Below are 12,939 nucleotides of genomic sequence, written 5' to 3'. Positions count from 1 at the left end.
AGGTAACTGTGTCTTCTTTTAGCACGTGGCAAGTACAAGGCAATTCAACGCTCTTACCATGAGTGATGGGGTGAGTTGTACAGCTCTGCATTTGCTGCCTCCTGAGAGGACATGGATCAACTGTTTCAGTTTGTCCTTGCCCCAGGGTAACTTCTTAGGCAGCACAGTTGTGTGTCAAATCTCTGTCATGGACTCTAGGAAAGGATACAGTCCTTTTGCAGGGAACTTACTGCGATGGGGGATGGGTTTTTTCTTTTTTCATCCAGATGTTGTGACATGCATCAGATTTGCTGATGCTCTCCGTTCTGAAGGCTTGAGTAAGCCTCTTGTTTACTTTTCTCTGAAAGATTTTGCATTCACTTTTTTAACATGTTGCCTTCCTTTTAGGATGGTATAGAGGAGTGCAGCTTCAGTCCTAAACATAAAATACTGAAAAAACAAAAACTGAAAATACTTCACAAAGAAAATGCACCCAACAACGACAACAATATAAAACCAAGCACAAAACCCTCCAAACAACCTACCTCAATGATTAATCTTTTTCTCAACCTCTTTCCTAAGGACTCTGAACTCATATTCCAGCCATACACTGCAGACTGATATCTATCTCACTCCACAGACACGGCTCTGACAGTGAGGCAGTACTTTGAAGGGTTCCTAGGGAATGTTTTAAGAGATCAGAGTTACCAGTGTTTTATCTGTTGGCAAATGGTGTGATGAGCCATGTAAATCTAGAAGACTGGGTGACTTTTGGAGTAGCCCAGACAGCAGCTGCCTGTTCCAGCAAGAAGCTGAAGGCAGCAAAAAGGAAATCTTTGTTATTCACCAGCAATAATTGTTTCCTGTTAAAAGTGTGAAGAAAGGCAAATGTAATTCTTGTATTTTACGGGGAAGGGAAGAAAAAATATTTTCAGCCAACCCAATAATCTAGGGTAAGATTGGCCTGTAAAAGACAGGAATTCCACAAGCAGGGGAATTAGTAAATCTGGTTTCTGGTTTCTTTCTCCCATATGTATTCTCTTATACATACCAAAGACTGAGATCATTAGGCTTTCCCGTGGTGATAGCAGTACTACAACCTCTCTATTATACCTGGCATTTGTTCTCACAAACAGTGGAACACTTTAATGCTGTGGAGATCCCTGTTTATCAAGTAGAGACTGCTGAAATCATACAGCTGTGGCAGGGTTAAGGTCAGACAAGCCATGTGTGGAGGTGCATTTGTACATGCGCAGTGTAATCAAGTAAAATTGTTTCCTTAGGAAACCAGGCTAATAAAATGCAAATGTGAAAGGTGGTGTGGCTTACAAGCTGGCAAGGCCAGTGTTTGAGATCGTGCCTGGGGTTCCTTACCTTTCCTCTTTACCCAGAAATCCTATTCCTTTTCAGATGTAAATGCATGCTTTTCTTATTAGTGGATTTTGCTGGGGTTTTTTAAAACATTTTGAAATTACATTTTGAATAATGGGAACTCCAGTGGAAAAACTAGGCAGGCTGCCCTCACCCTTGTTATGCTTCCTGAGTCTGCTTTCAAACCTCTGTCAAACTAGTCTTTGAAAAGAAGTGATTAATAATCGGCCACTAATGAAACACTTGGTTTAATTAGAAATGGCTATAAGCATTTTGTGTTTAATTGTCCTTCAAACAAATGTGTGTAAATTTATACAAATAAATAAATAGTGGAATTACTAGCATGTTTATATATATATTTTTTATTTCTTTTTAACCAGATATTGTATGCTAAATATTTTGCTCTGAATTAGTCACTTCTGATATTTTAAGGATCTTTCTCCACATCCAAATCTCGAGAGTCAGTGAAGACAATGCAGAAGCAGAACTGATGTGAGGATGTTTTAGTTATATGAGTTGCCAGTGCCCTGGAATAAGGCAGACTTCTTCTCTTTCTCCCTCTGGGCTAAATCTCATGGGATAAAGGTGGAAGAAATTTAGGTTCCCATCCTGACACCCCAGCAGCCTCATACCTCATGTTCATGGTGGCTGTCTCCTGGGTAGGAGGTGAGCGGTCCTCCTGACACAGCCCTTGCGAAATGGGTGCCCTAGAGCTTGGAGGCTTGAGGTTATTAAGATGATGCAGGGAATTCTTTCATGGATCTGGCAGCTCTGGTCAGTGGGTCTCCTCTGTGTTTTTGAGGGGTGTCATTACTTGTTGGTGATAGTGTAAACCATTGCCATGACACAGCCAGCCAACTGCCTCAGTGGCAGAAGACCTGGTAGGCGGTAGAGGTGGGGAGGCAACAACTTAAATCTTGGCCTTTTTAATTGATATAAAACAGAAGGGCAGTTAGGAGAGGTGTTTGCTGTGGAAAGCCAGCAGCACCTCTTGCCTTTTGCTGGAACAAGTGAGAAACATTTGAGGCCTTTTAAGAAGGGGACTGTTTTGAGTCACCATCACTCAGGCTCAAAAATAATTGAATTGTGTAGAGTAACTTGATCGCTGACTTCAGACCTAGAGCACCGGCAGCTGGGTGTTACATAGATTCATGGCTCCTGCAGATCACTGTAGCTCTGCTGGCTTTTAGCATGAAGGCCTTCATCCCAGGGCTGACTCCACATGCAAGGGTGTACAGAAGGACCCAGGCATCCTAAAACCTGCCAGCACAAGAACTGCCTTCTCCTGCCCCAGGTGGCACAAGCCATCTTGGGCACAATCCTTAGCTTTTATGCAGATTGTTGTCAGCTTCGATTGTGTGCATCCAGGCAGGAGTGGTCTCCTCTTTTCATGCATGTTCTCAGCTACTGGCAATAAGAGCAAACAGTGTGCACCAAACACTGGCCTGTTGACAGGGGTAGCAGTTTTGTGCAAATGGAGGATTCTGGGTGGTGGTACTATTTCTACCCAAACACTTACCTTCTCCACTGAACTGAAACTTGCATGTTAGCTCTAGGCTCTAGGCTAGAACCCCACATTAAGCTTGTTTTAATTTCATGATCTGCAAGGTAGGGCCCCCAAATATTGTTGCTGGCATAATTTTTCTCCCATAAATTAACCGTGAAATTAACAACTTCTTATTTTCTTTCTTTCTTTTTTTTTTTTTTTAAGCTAAGGATGTTACTTACATCTGCCCCTTCACTGGAGCAATCAGAGGAACCCTTACTGTTACCAATTATAGACTGTATTTTAAAAGCATGGAACGGGTAAGCTTTTGAAATGATCTGCTTTCGTTACCTTTTCCGTCTTTAGACCTAGGTGTTGTCTGAGAGTAATTCTGTCTGAAATGTAACTACATGTTTGGGAATATAGACATAAGGGAGCAGGAGCTGGGGATTTTTCCCCCTCCCCTTTTTAAACTCACAAATTTCAACTGTCTACAGGACCCTCCTTTTGTCCTAGATGCATCTTTAGGTGTAATCAACAGAGTGGAGAAAATTGGAGGTGCTTCCAGTCGCGGTGAAAATTCATACGGGCTGGAGATTGTATGCAAGGTAAACTTTTATCTGTGTTTTGCAATAGGGGAAGGGGAACATATATTTTTAAAGGTTTTCTCTGTAGTACTGCAGGAAGTTCTGCAAAATGTTTCAGTCAGTATGACTTCACAGGTGTCAAAAAACATGATAAAAGTCATTTTCAGTATTCTCCAGCTCCACTCATTTGAGAAGAGGTCCAAACCTTTTTTCAGGCTTTGTGCTGGGCAATGGCTTTTCTTCATCAAGGAAGTGTCAGCCTGCATCCTCAGTTTTCAGGGTGACCCACCAGACTTATTCTAGGTAGACCCCAGCTGCTGTGGAATGCCATAAGCCTGTCACTCATTTGCATTTAAAGAGCAAGAAAGGGGCACGTTTCCCCCCTAAATCATTAGCTCATGTCCACCTGTTGCTGTGCTTTGCCATGAGGGACTGGTGAGTAGCCTTCAGTCCTTGTCGGGGCTGTTCTTTCGTTTCTTTCAAGGCAGTGCATATTTCACATGTGCCTCTCAAGAGCCCTTGGAATAACTGGAAATACAAACTGCAGTAAAAACTAACAATTTGCCTCCTCATGTCTGCTTGTTATAGACCCACAAAGAAGATAAAGCCACCATCTCCCCTCCTAAATTCATATCTCTGGATAGCATGGCCCCTCTGCTTCCCTCAGTGACCACATAGGAAGAGCTGGATTCAGAAACTTGTCGGTCTTGGGCTGCTTAGAGCTTGACAGAGCCCCTCAAGGCTAAAAGGATGCCACTTGCTGGATGAGAGCAGATGCAGGAATGAAAAGGAGTCCCAAACTGCTCTGGTCACTGCTGTGATTTTGAGGCACCAGGAAGCTAAGCAGACTGTGGGTGTGCTGAGTCAAGACCAGTTACTGCAATTTGTACCAAATCATCCAGCTGCTCCCTTGTCCTGTGGCAGTAATAACCCACCCTGGCTAACATAGGGTGGGCTGCTTTTGCTGGCAAGCTAATTTGTTCCCTGTTTTGATCTGGATTCCTAGTCCTCAGCCATTTTGTCATAAGCACACTTGGTCAGGTTTGGAGTGAACTGTATCATTTCCCTGGGTGGGAAACTCAGGCACAAACTATAGATGGGTGTTTTGGCCTTTTATAGCATGTTTATATATGTCGGCCTGCTTCACCAGGATATGCATAGCAGTTTGGTGCAATAATGGAGAGGTACAGATACAGCTTCTGCATCCTGAAAAGTTCTCTGTCTGAGACCAGTCATGTAATCCCTGTAAGGAAGCAAAGTCTTCAGCTGTTTATCTCATTCTCTGACTTGCTCTACTGTCTTCATGTACTTGAACTTGATAGCTCATTTCCTGTTGATGGGTTTTAGACTCTTTACTGCAAGGAAAAACTTAGAGATGCTTTATTTACTCTCCAAATTTGGTTTTGTAGATGACTACGGAAAGGTCCTGAAGGACCACTTTTTGTACTGCTGTGCAAAGTGGAGGAGTTCTTGGTTTCAAGACATCCTCTTGAGTGCTCTGAGAGATGGAAAGTTTAAAGGGAGATGGCATTGGATGCTTTACACCCAACTGGCTGTCCTTGGGCCCTCTACATGCAGTACCTCTGTGGAGGTACTTTTTTAGGCCATCCCCTCCAGTGGTCTTGTGGCACTGCTCAGCGTGAGAGCTCAGTGAGAGCCGAGGAGGCCTGTCTCACAAAGTCCTGCTGGTCAGGCATAGCATTTTCCTGAGCAGGGCTCTCCTCAATACTTTCAGCAGGTGGAGAGCTTCATGTGAAGGCAAGATGCTGTGGTCAGGCACAGCTGTGCCCTTCCTCGGCTGCTCTGCTGTTGTTGGAGGCTGCAGACAACCCCTGAACCAAGCCCAACATTGCAATACAGCACTGTTCAAAGTAGAGTATTAAATCAGTGCTAGAAAGAGCATTGTGATGTGACCCTGTTTTGAATTCTGGCTTCTGGATTTTCCTTGGATTTTGAAGTGGTTCAGAAATTTGTAACTTGATTTCCCTCTTTTTTCCCTAGGATATTCGAAACTTGCGGTTTGCTCATAAGCCTGAAGGGAGAACTAGACGATCCATATTTGAGAACCTAATGAAATATGCTTTTCCAGTTTCAAATAATCTGGTTAGTGTTTTCTCTTCAGCTTTTGCCAAAAGACACAGAGCAGCACTAAACTGTTTTGTTCTGTCCCATCTACTTAATACAGCATTCACATGGGGTGCATTTTCTTGAAGGAGAGGAAGTGCTGGTTTTCAAATCTGTTTTAAACTTAATTCTGTAGGAGTTTAGATCTTGTAGGAAACAGGAAAAGTCTATTACCATGCACTTCTTTCATGCATGGGAAATGACTTACTGATAAAGCCTTGTAACAGAGGGAAAGTACTCAAATCACAGTGACATCCATCAGGGGTTTACAGCTAATGGTGACTGCACTGCCCCAAATCTGGAATGCAGTCCCTCTGCTCTCTAATGTCATGACACTGCAATTGTTGTTTCAAATGCTGGTTGAAAGGATCTGGTTGTTAATCTGTAAGAGTATTCTTGCCCAAGTAGTTTTATCTTCTCTCTTTAATAACAAATTCCTTTTGTCCATGAAGTACTAGGTAATAGCTAAGGAAGATCAGGGACATATTGTAAAGGATATTGTTGTACTAATTACCTGCTACAGTGAGAGTGTTAATCTTTTTTATAAAGCCCTAAAAGAAAAGTGATGCAGTGGGGAAAAAGAATGGTCAGTCATGAATTGCTGTTTGAGATATCAAACATCCTGTAAATGGGCTCTGAGTGGGCTCTTAATGGTAAATTTTCTTTCTTTCTTTCAGCCACTTTTTGCCTTTGAGTACAAAGAGGTTTTCCCAGAAAATGGATGGAAAGTGTATGACCCAACTTGGGAGTACAGAAGACAGGTGGGTATTGTGCCACATCCTTCCTCAGCCTCTCCTCTTCAGGAGTGAGGTCTGTGCAGTAATATAATTACAGGTCACATGGAGCGGAGAATGAGCCTGCTGACAAATGCTGTGCAGGCTGGGTTAGGATGTTGTTCTCCACACTGCAGTGATTGATGAGAGCAGTACAGCTTTAGAGATGGTGGCATCCACTGATGGACATCAGCTCAGGCTCCAGAGAGCTGACTTCAGGCTCTGGTAGAAAAAACTAATGCTTTGGCTTGGTGATCAGGTGCTGCTGGTAGTGAGGAATGGAGGGTGTGTGTTCCAGGTACAGGCATCCCGTTGTTGAGTTTCACACCTCAGTGCTTGTTTGTATTAGCTTTAATTCTTTCCAGGTTTTCCTGTCTTAAACAGCAACGGGGGGGGGGGGGAAATTAAGTGTAGAATGCCTTCACTACCTAAGGTGTGGTTCCTCAGCATAGGGAACAACCTAGAGAGTACTGTGATTTACCATAGTTTAGAACACACAGTTGTAGTGTGTCCAGAGTAGACTGATCAAAGGTATTAACGACCATAAAGTGACAGGCTGTCAATTAGGAGTACTGTGGTAAAAATTTGAATAGTCCTCTCTGGGGTAAAAGGTGGGAGAATTTTGATTTTTAAAATGAAACCACTCCTGTCATAAAATTGTCAAGTAGAAGAAAGAGGATGATTTGGTGACATGTTTGCCCTGGACACAGTAAGCTTCTGTCTCCTCCAGATCTGCCAGAATAAAACCAATTTTCCATTGTAAAATTAAGAAATTTTAAGCCACGCAATTTAAAGATTTATTTGGGTCTTTCTCATCAAATCAAACAAAACCAGACCTCTGTCCTAGCCTAGTTGTTCGTCTCATTCCTGGAATCCAAAACCTAAGGATTTGTTTTTCTGGTTCTAGTCTTCTAGAAGCTGGGCATGCCTTCTAAATTGGTTATCTAGGCCTGTCATTAACAGATGGGAGAGAGCGCTTCGCTGTTGGGGGTGATCTGTTCTCTCCTAAAATAGCTGCCTAAGATAGATCGCTGCCTTCTAGGCTGCTAATGGGAAGTGAGATGTATCTTACTGCATCTTACTGTATCTTACTGTATGCTGCCTTCATTGCAAAAAGGTGTATTTTTTGCAATGAGATGCCACAATCTAAAATCCTGGTCAAGACAAACTCCACAATCGTTTGTGATCCCTTTCTATCTAAGGTCAACTTGACTATAAGGCCAGATAATGCAGCAGTTATTGCTTTGTTTAGAATTTACCTCTTTCCTGGTAGTTGTTTTATGGGAAGATCTGCTGGTAGAGAAGGATTTGCAGCCCAAGCTATTTGAGCAAGGTGCTTCTTTATAGGGCTGAGAACTTTGGAGTAACGACTAAAGAATACCTGTGCTATCAAAATAATCTCAACTGGAAAGCGCAGCATTCGCTCAGCCAAGCATCAGTTAAAACAGGTGAAGTACAAAAGACATTTTTACAACACTTGGAAAGAGGAAAGGATGACTTTAGATAATTTCAATGTAGATTATTCCACTTTCTTAATCCCGGCATGTCGGTTTTTCTGATAGAAGCTTTTCTGTCCTTATTAGTTTTAATACTGTGATTTGGTGCACCTTAAATTTGTTGGGAATTTGGTTACATGGTGAAAGGATACACGTATTTGCATACATGTGATTTGCAGCTCTTCATGGCCTTTCTGTAAAGAAAATGAGTGTAAAACATGATCCAGCTGAGGCATTGCTGCAGTGTGTCCTTGTGCTGTGGCCTGCTTTTGTGTTGTTTGCGAGTGGGAAGGACAAACTTTGCCTGGCTGCTTCTGTGTCAAGAAACCAAACTAACGTCCACATGCCAAAGCCCTCAGTCATTTCCTTGCATTGGTAACTGCAAAAGTGAATCCAAACCAGGATTTTTTGCAGCCACAGCCTGAGTTTTACCCATGATGGGCCACAGTCACTACCATTCCAGATCACACAATCCATCTGTTCCAGTTCCTTATCTCCAAAAGTGACCAACACCAGCTGCTGAAGAAGAGGCAAACCATACTGCAGTGGATGTTTATGTTGTGATCTGGCCAGGAGGAGAATTTCATCCCTTTTGTTAGATTGATTTAGGCCCTGCAACATGATGCTTTATGTCCCCTCCAAAACTTTTAGGTATTTCAGTCTGTTTATTTAATTCCAGCAGTTGTAACTATGGATGTTCAGTTTATCTGTGTGAATGTCGTAGCCTTTTTTCTTAATCCAAGCAGGTTCTGCTAAAGCAATAACAAGTACTACAGTAAATCAGGATTATGTCTTGAAATGGCAGCGGGGATTCGTTAACAGTGAAACAAAACTGGCATCATCAAATCAGATAATGGGATTACCTGTCTCTGACTGTATGAATTGTGATCAGAAACAGAAAAGCAGGACATATGCACTGTCAGCAGGACCTCCTGGAATTGGTTTAAAACCTGTTAGAGAAGAGCTGGCCTAGGGCATCAGCAGCCCAGCAGTATGGCCAGGCAAAAACTTGCTATATCTTAGGCCAGGTCTTTTCCCTGTGGGAGCAGGGATACACAGAGAGGGGAGTGGAGCAAAAATAAACTCCAACTACCAGGTATCCAGAAAAGACTTTTAGACCAGGATCCATGGTAAGATCTATGTTCACACTGGTAGACATGGCAAGTTTGAGTGTGGTATGATTTGTAGCAATTAGGAAGGCTATTCAGTAAACCCCTGACTTTCCTGTTAGCATTCTTGGGAAAGATGGAAATATGTAACTTATTAAGAATCTGTGATTGTGTAAAACTGTGGGGAGTAATAAACAACCTGTAAAGAACAAAAGGAACTCAGAGAGGTTTGAGATTTAGTTGGTAAATGGAATCACATGTGGCAAATGAAATTTAAAACTGAAATTGCTCCCTGATTTTTATTACACACGGGCTGGCAGAATATAAAACAGAATTGCAAAGTGAATAAGACTCACTTGAAACCAAAAGTCCTTAAGATGCCTTTGGAGTAACTTAAAGCTTTATTTTCCTTATTAAGGTGGGAAGCATTTGGAAAATATTACAAGAGGTTGTGAAGTTGTGTGATGGTTCCCTACAAGAGTCAATCTTGTCTAATATCCTGTGCTCTGGTCATATCTACCGGGGAGCCACAGTGGAGGGCTGTGGTTTCTGCTTTCAGAGAAAACATGGAGAAACTAATAACTCGGAAGAACTGCCCTGTTTTGAGGATAAAGAAGTGCCCAGCATTAGTATACAAGTGGAATGGGAAAGGTAGAGCATGATAACATCAACCTACAGAGGACTGCTGGGTGTCACTTAGGGGAGTAGAGCGAGGATTGAACTGTTAAATGTCCCATGGTTTAACTGAGGTCCTGCTTATGCTGGGTGTGTCTCTACTGCAGAACAGATCACAGCTCTCTGGTGCTGAGTGGACACAGCCTGGGCTCAGTAAATGGCAGAGGGACCAGCTTGGCTCTGCAGCTGTGTGCTGTGTTGGTGTAGGGCTGTGCCTTAGCCAGTGTGCTCAGCCCCTTGGTATCTCATGGCTCAAACCAAGTTTGAGAGGGGCACTGCTGGTGTAACACAGGACCCTCCCTGCCTTGCCTGCTGCAGATCAAGGTGCACTTACATATCTAAGCTCAGAGTGGATCTGCTCAATCCTGTAGAGAGATCTGACTGTGCGTAACTAAAGCAAGGGAATTATTTTTTTCCTGTCAGTGAAGGATCCTCATGTGCTTAACCTTAACCATGTGCTTTGCAAGGTGGTGGTGTCAGTGCTGTGCTGGTGTGGCTTCAACAGTTTTTCCCTGCAAATAAAGAAACTCCATCTTCTACATCATCAAGTGTAAATCAAGTGATAACCAAACCCAAGTCATTAAAGTAAGGCATGAATGACTATCTAGAGGGAAAACAAGTCTAGTTTGTATGTGGAGAGGACACAAAGGCTGTGTCTCTATGGTTAGATGATAAAGTTGTGAGGAGCGTTCCCAAGCACAGGGGCAAGTTTCAGGCATAGCTACAGACCAGGCTGTTACCATCCCTCTTTTGAGTGAACATGATTGAGCATCTTTAGCCATGCACAAAGGTACTGTGATGCAAGTCAAGGATCACCAGTAGGCAGTTTGGAGAAACTGTCCTGTCTGGAGGATAAGTGAGTTTAATAGTATGGATGTGAGGTGCATTGGTTCAGCTGGGCTCAGTGAGAACGGTCATGGGTACATTTAATTTATCACTATAGAGGTGGCTTTGCTGCCTTCCTCAGTTTGCCCTCTGGCAGCCACCAGAGATATGAATTCCCCTAGTACCAGGAGCTGCTAGCAGCATTAATTTACCTGAAGAAGACAGACCTGTGCAGAAGTCTCTGGTCACTAATGTGGACATGCCATGTGCCCTGGCAGCTTCAGGATGATCACAGCCTGCTGTTAGCGAGGCATGCCTGAGTTCCTCCTGCAGGTGCACAGGCAGGCAGCTCCCAGAGCGACTCCTTAGCCTGCAGAGGCTTATTGAGTTACATCTGTAACAGTTTGGTTTGATAGTAGGATTTTGGGTGCTTACAACTTACCGGGAAGCAGTGAAATGCATCTTAGATGAGGAAATACCAGTGTGCTTTATATCACGTTTGGCTTTTTCTATTGATTCCAGCTGGAGAAGGGCAAATCTGAAGGAGCACGAATAAATGCAGAAGCTACAGTGCATGATGGCAGACTTCCAGGGAAGATGCAAATTCAGCTTCTCTTCTAGCCCGCTTGGCTTACTTCTGTTTGCTTCCAGTCCTTAGAGAAAGTCACGATCTGAATCCAAAGTGTTCTGGGTGGTGCTGTGATTCAAAGCTCCTGGGCCAGGGGAAAGCAGACATTCCCCAAGAGTCAAAGGAAATTTGAATGCTGATGCACAGCATCTTCTCTTTCTTCAGGGGCTTGTCATGGATTTTTCTGGTCTGGGCTATAGCAGAGGAAAGATTTCCTTCAAATTTGTGTGTGGCAGCTGAAAGACTCAGAGTTTTGGAGAGCTTCAGAGCTCAGTTCTGGCCCAAGTAGTGTGTGCTGAAGCCACGCTGTCCAGCACTGTGAAGAGGGTGCTTTCCAGTGCCCACTCCTTGGTCTTCTACATGAGCATTGGTAGAGTAGTTGGATAAAATGAAAAGGGGTCTTTCTTCCACGTAGCTGCTTGTTAGCTCCAATTTTTCTTGCCAAGACTGTGCTGACTGAGTAGTTTTCATTCAGATTTAGGGGAGGTGGAATTTTCAGGAATTGTTTATGGATCCATTGCATGTACTTACTAGGACAGGACTGAGAACTAATTTGCCATTAGTCCACTTCTAGGTAGTAAACAGCTTGGTCACTGGCAAGAGGTCTTGCTATTCCCTGGCTGGCAGCAGAGCTGGTGGACCCAGCAGATTCCATCCTTGCTGGGTGCAGCAGGTAGACCTCTGAGCATGTTTTACCCATCAGTAAGCTTGAACTGTGTATACCCACTGTTTCTGCCAATTCTTCAGCTTCAGACAGTTCCAAAAATAGCTTTCCTTCAGGCTTTTGGGGTACTTGTGATCCCTGTAGTAACACTGCCTTCCCAGGGAGGGCCAAAGGACAGGGGTGGTTCATAAGCACGGTGTGTGACTGATATTAGACAGAAGGTCTGGCCTCCCCTCAGATTTCTAACCACGACCTCTTTTGACAGCGTGACTCACCACTGGGATGGGGAACTGGCTGCAGTCTGTGTGGGTCAGCCGTAATTATCACAGCTCGTCTGACTTGTGTTAGATTTGTCATTTATTTCCTGTGGGAGCCATGACAGTGGTAATCAGTGTGCCACCACTCTCCCTTAAAATGAAGTAGTGTTTATTAGAACAGAAGTGTGTATTGTGCTAAGAGTTGATGTTGCCCTCAAACACACTCTGTGCTTCACAGCCTGGCCATGTTTGCTGCAGCAGATGTGTCTTCCCCACAGAGATGCTTTGTGTCAGAGCTCACCCCTGCTGCCACAGGGGTCTGTTTAAATCTCTCCTTGCAGGCAGCCGCACCAGCCACTCCCTGTTGGTCTGTTCTCTCCTAGCATCAGCCAAACCACGTCTGCAGGTTGTCAGGGTTGTCCCCACTGTGCTTCAGGTGTTACTTGGAGATTATTCTCTGGGAAGCTCTTGAGTGGCTTCCCCATCACGGCACGCTGAGCTCTATGATGTGTGTGTGGAGATTCCCTGCTCTCCCAGCCCAAGTCCTTAGTACAGCCAGAGAGCTTAGTGTGACAGAAACACGGGAGTTGCACATCACATACAGTCACACAACCAGAGACATACAGTTGTTAAGTTTTTGGTGTTTTTAGAGGTTTGCACAGTTGTGCCACAAACACTGAACAAAGCCCAGATCAGGATGATTTTTTGAGGTGTTTTACTTCCTGTTCTCCCTTCTTCCCCTTCCCCCATCCTGTCTGGGAACTCTGCTTTGTATGCCTAGTTTCCAACCACCACATTTGAACTAAGTGTCATGAGAGGACTCAGTTGGTCAGCCATTCTGTCCTGCTCCTGGGTCTCCTGTAAGCCTGTGATGAGACCAGGAGGTATTGTAAAGATGGGCTCAGGGGGACCACCTGTGTTGCTACATCTGTAGCCTCCACAGTTCCTTTGCCATGGGTAACCCT

General features: G+C 43.9%; 1 protein-coding gene across 1 annotated transcript in view; it reads left to right on the top strand.

Annotated features, from left to right (window-relative positions):
* The window catches only part of MTMR2 (myotubularin related protein 2), a 62,997-nt gene that overhangs the window by 37,709 nt on the left and 12,349 nt on the right, over window positions 1-12,939 (top strand). Inside the window, exons 4-7 of the mRNA XM_082277982.1 lie at window positions 3,062-3,156; window positions 3,334-3,444; window positions 5,425-5,526; window positions 6,225-6,308. Of these exons, the coding sequence (XP_082134108.1) occupies window positions 3,062-3,156; window positions 3,334-3,444; window positions 5,425-5,526; window positions 6,225-6,308 (392 nt within the window). The remainder of the gene's footprint in view (window positions 1-3,061; window positions 3,157-3,333; window positions 3,445-5,424; window positions 5,527-6,224; window positions 6,309-12,939) is intronic.

Source organism: Coloeus monedula, assembly GCF_965178545.1.
Source record: "Coloeus monedula genome assembly, chromosome: 3".
Classification (NCBI taxonomy): Eukaryota; Metazoa; Chordata; class Aves; order Passeriformes; family Corvidae; genus Coloeus; species Coloeus monedula.
This window is presented reverse-complemented; position numbering and strand designations above follow the sequence as displayed.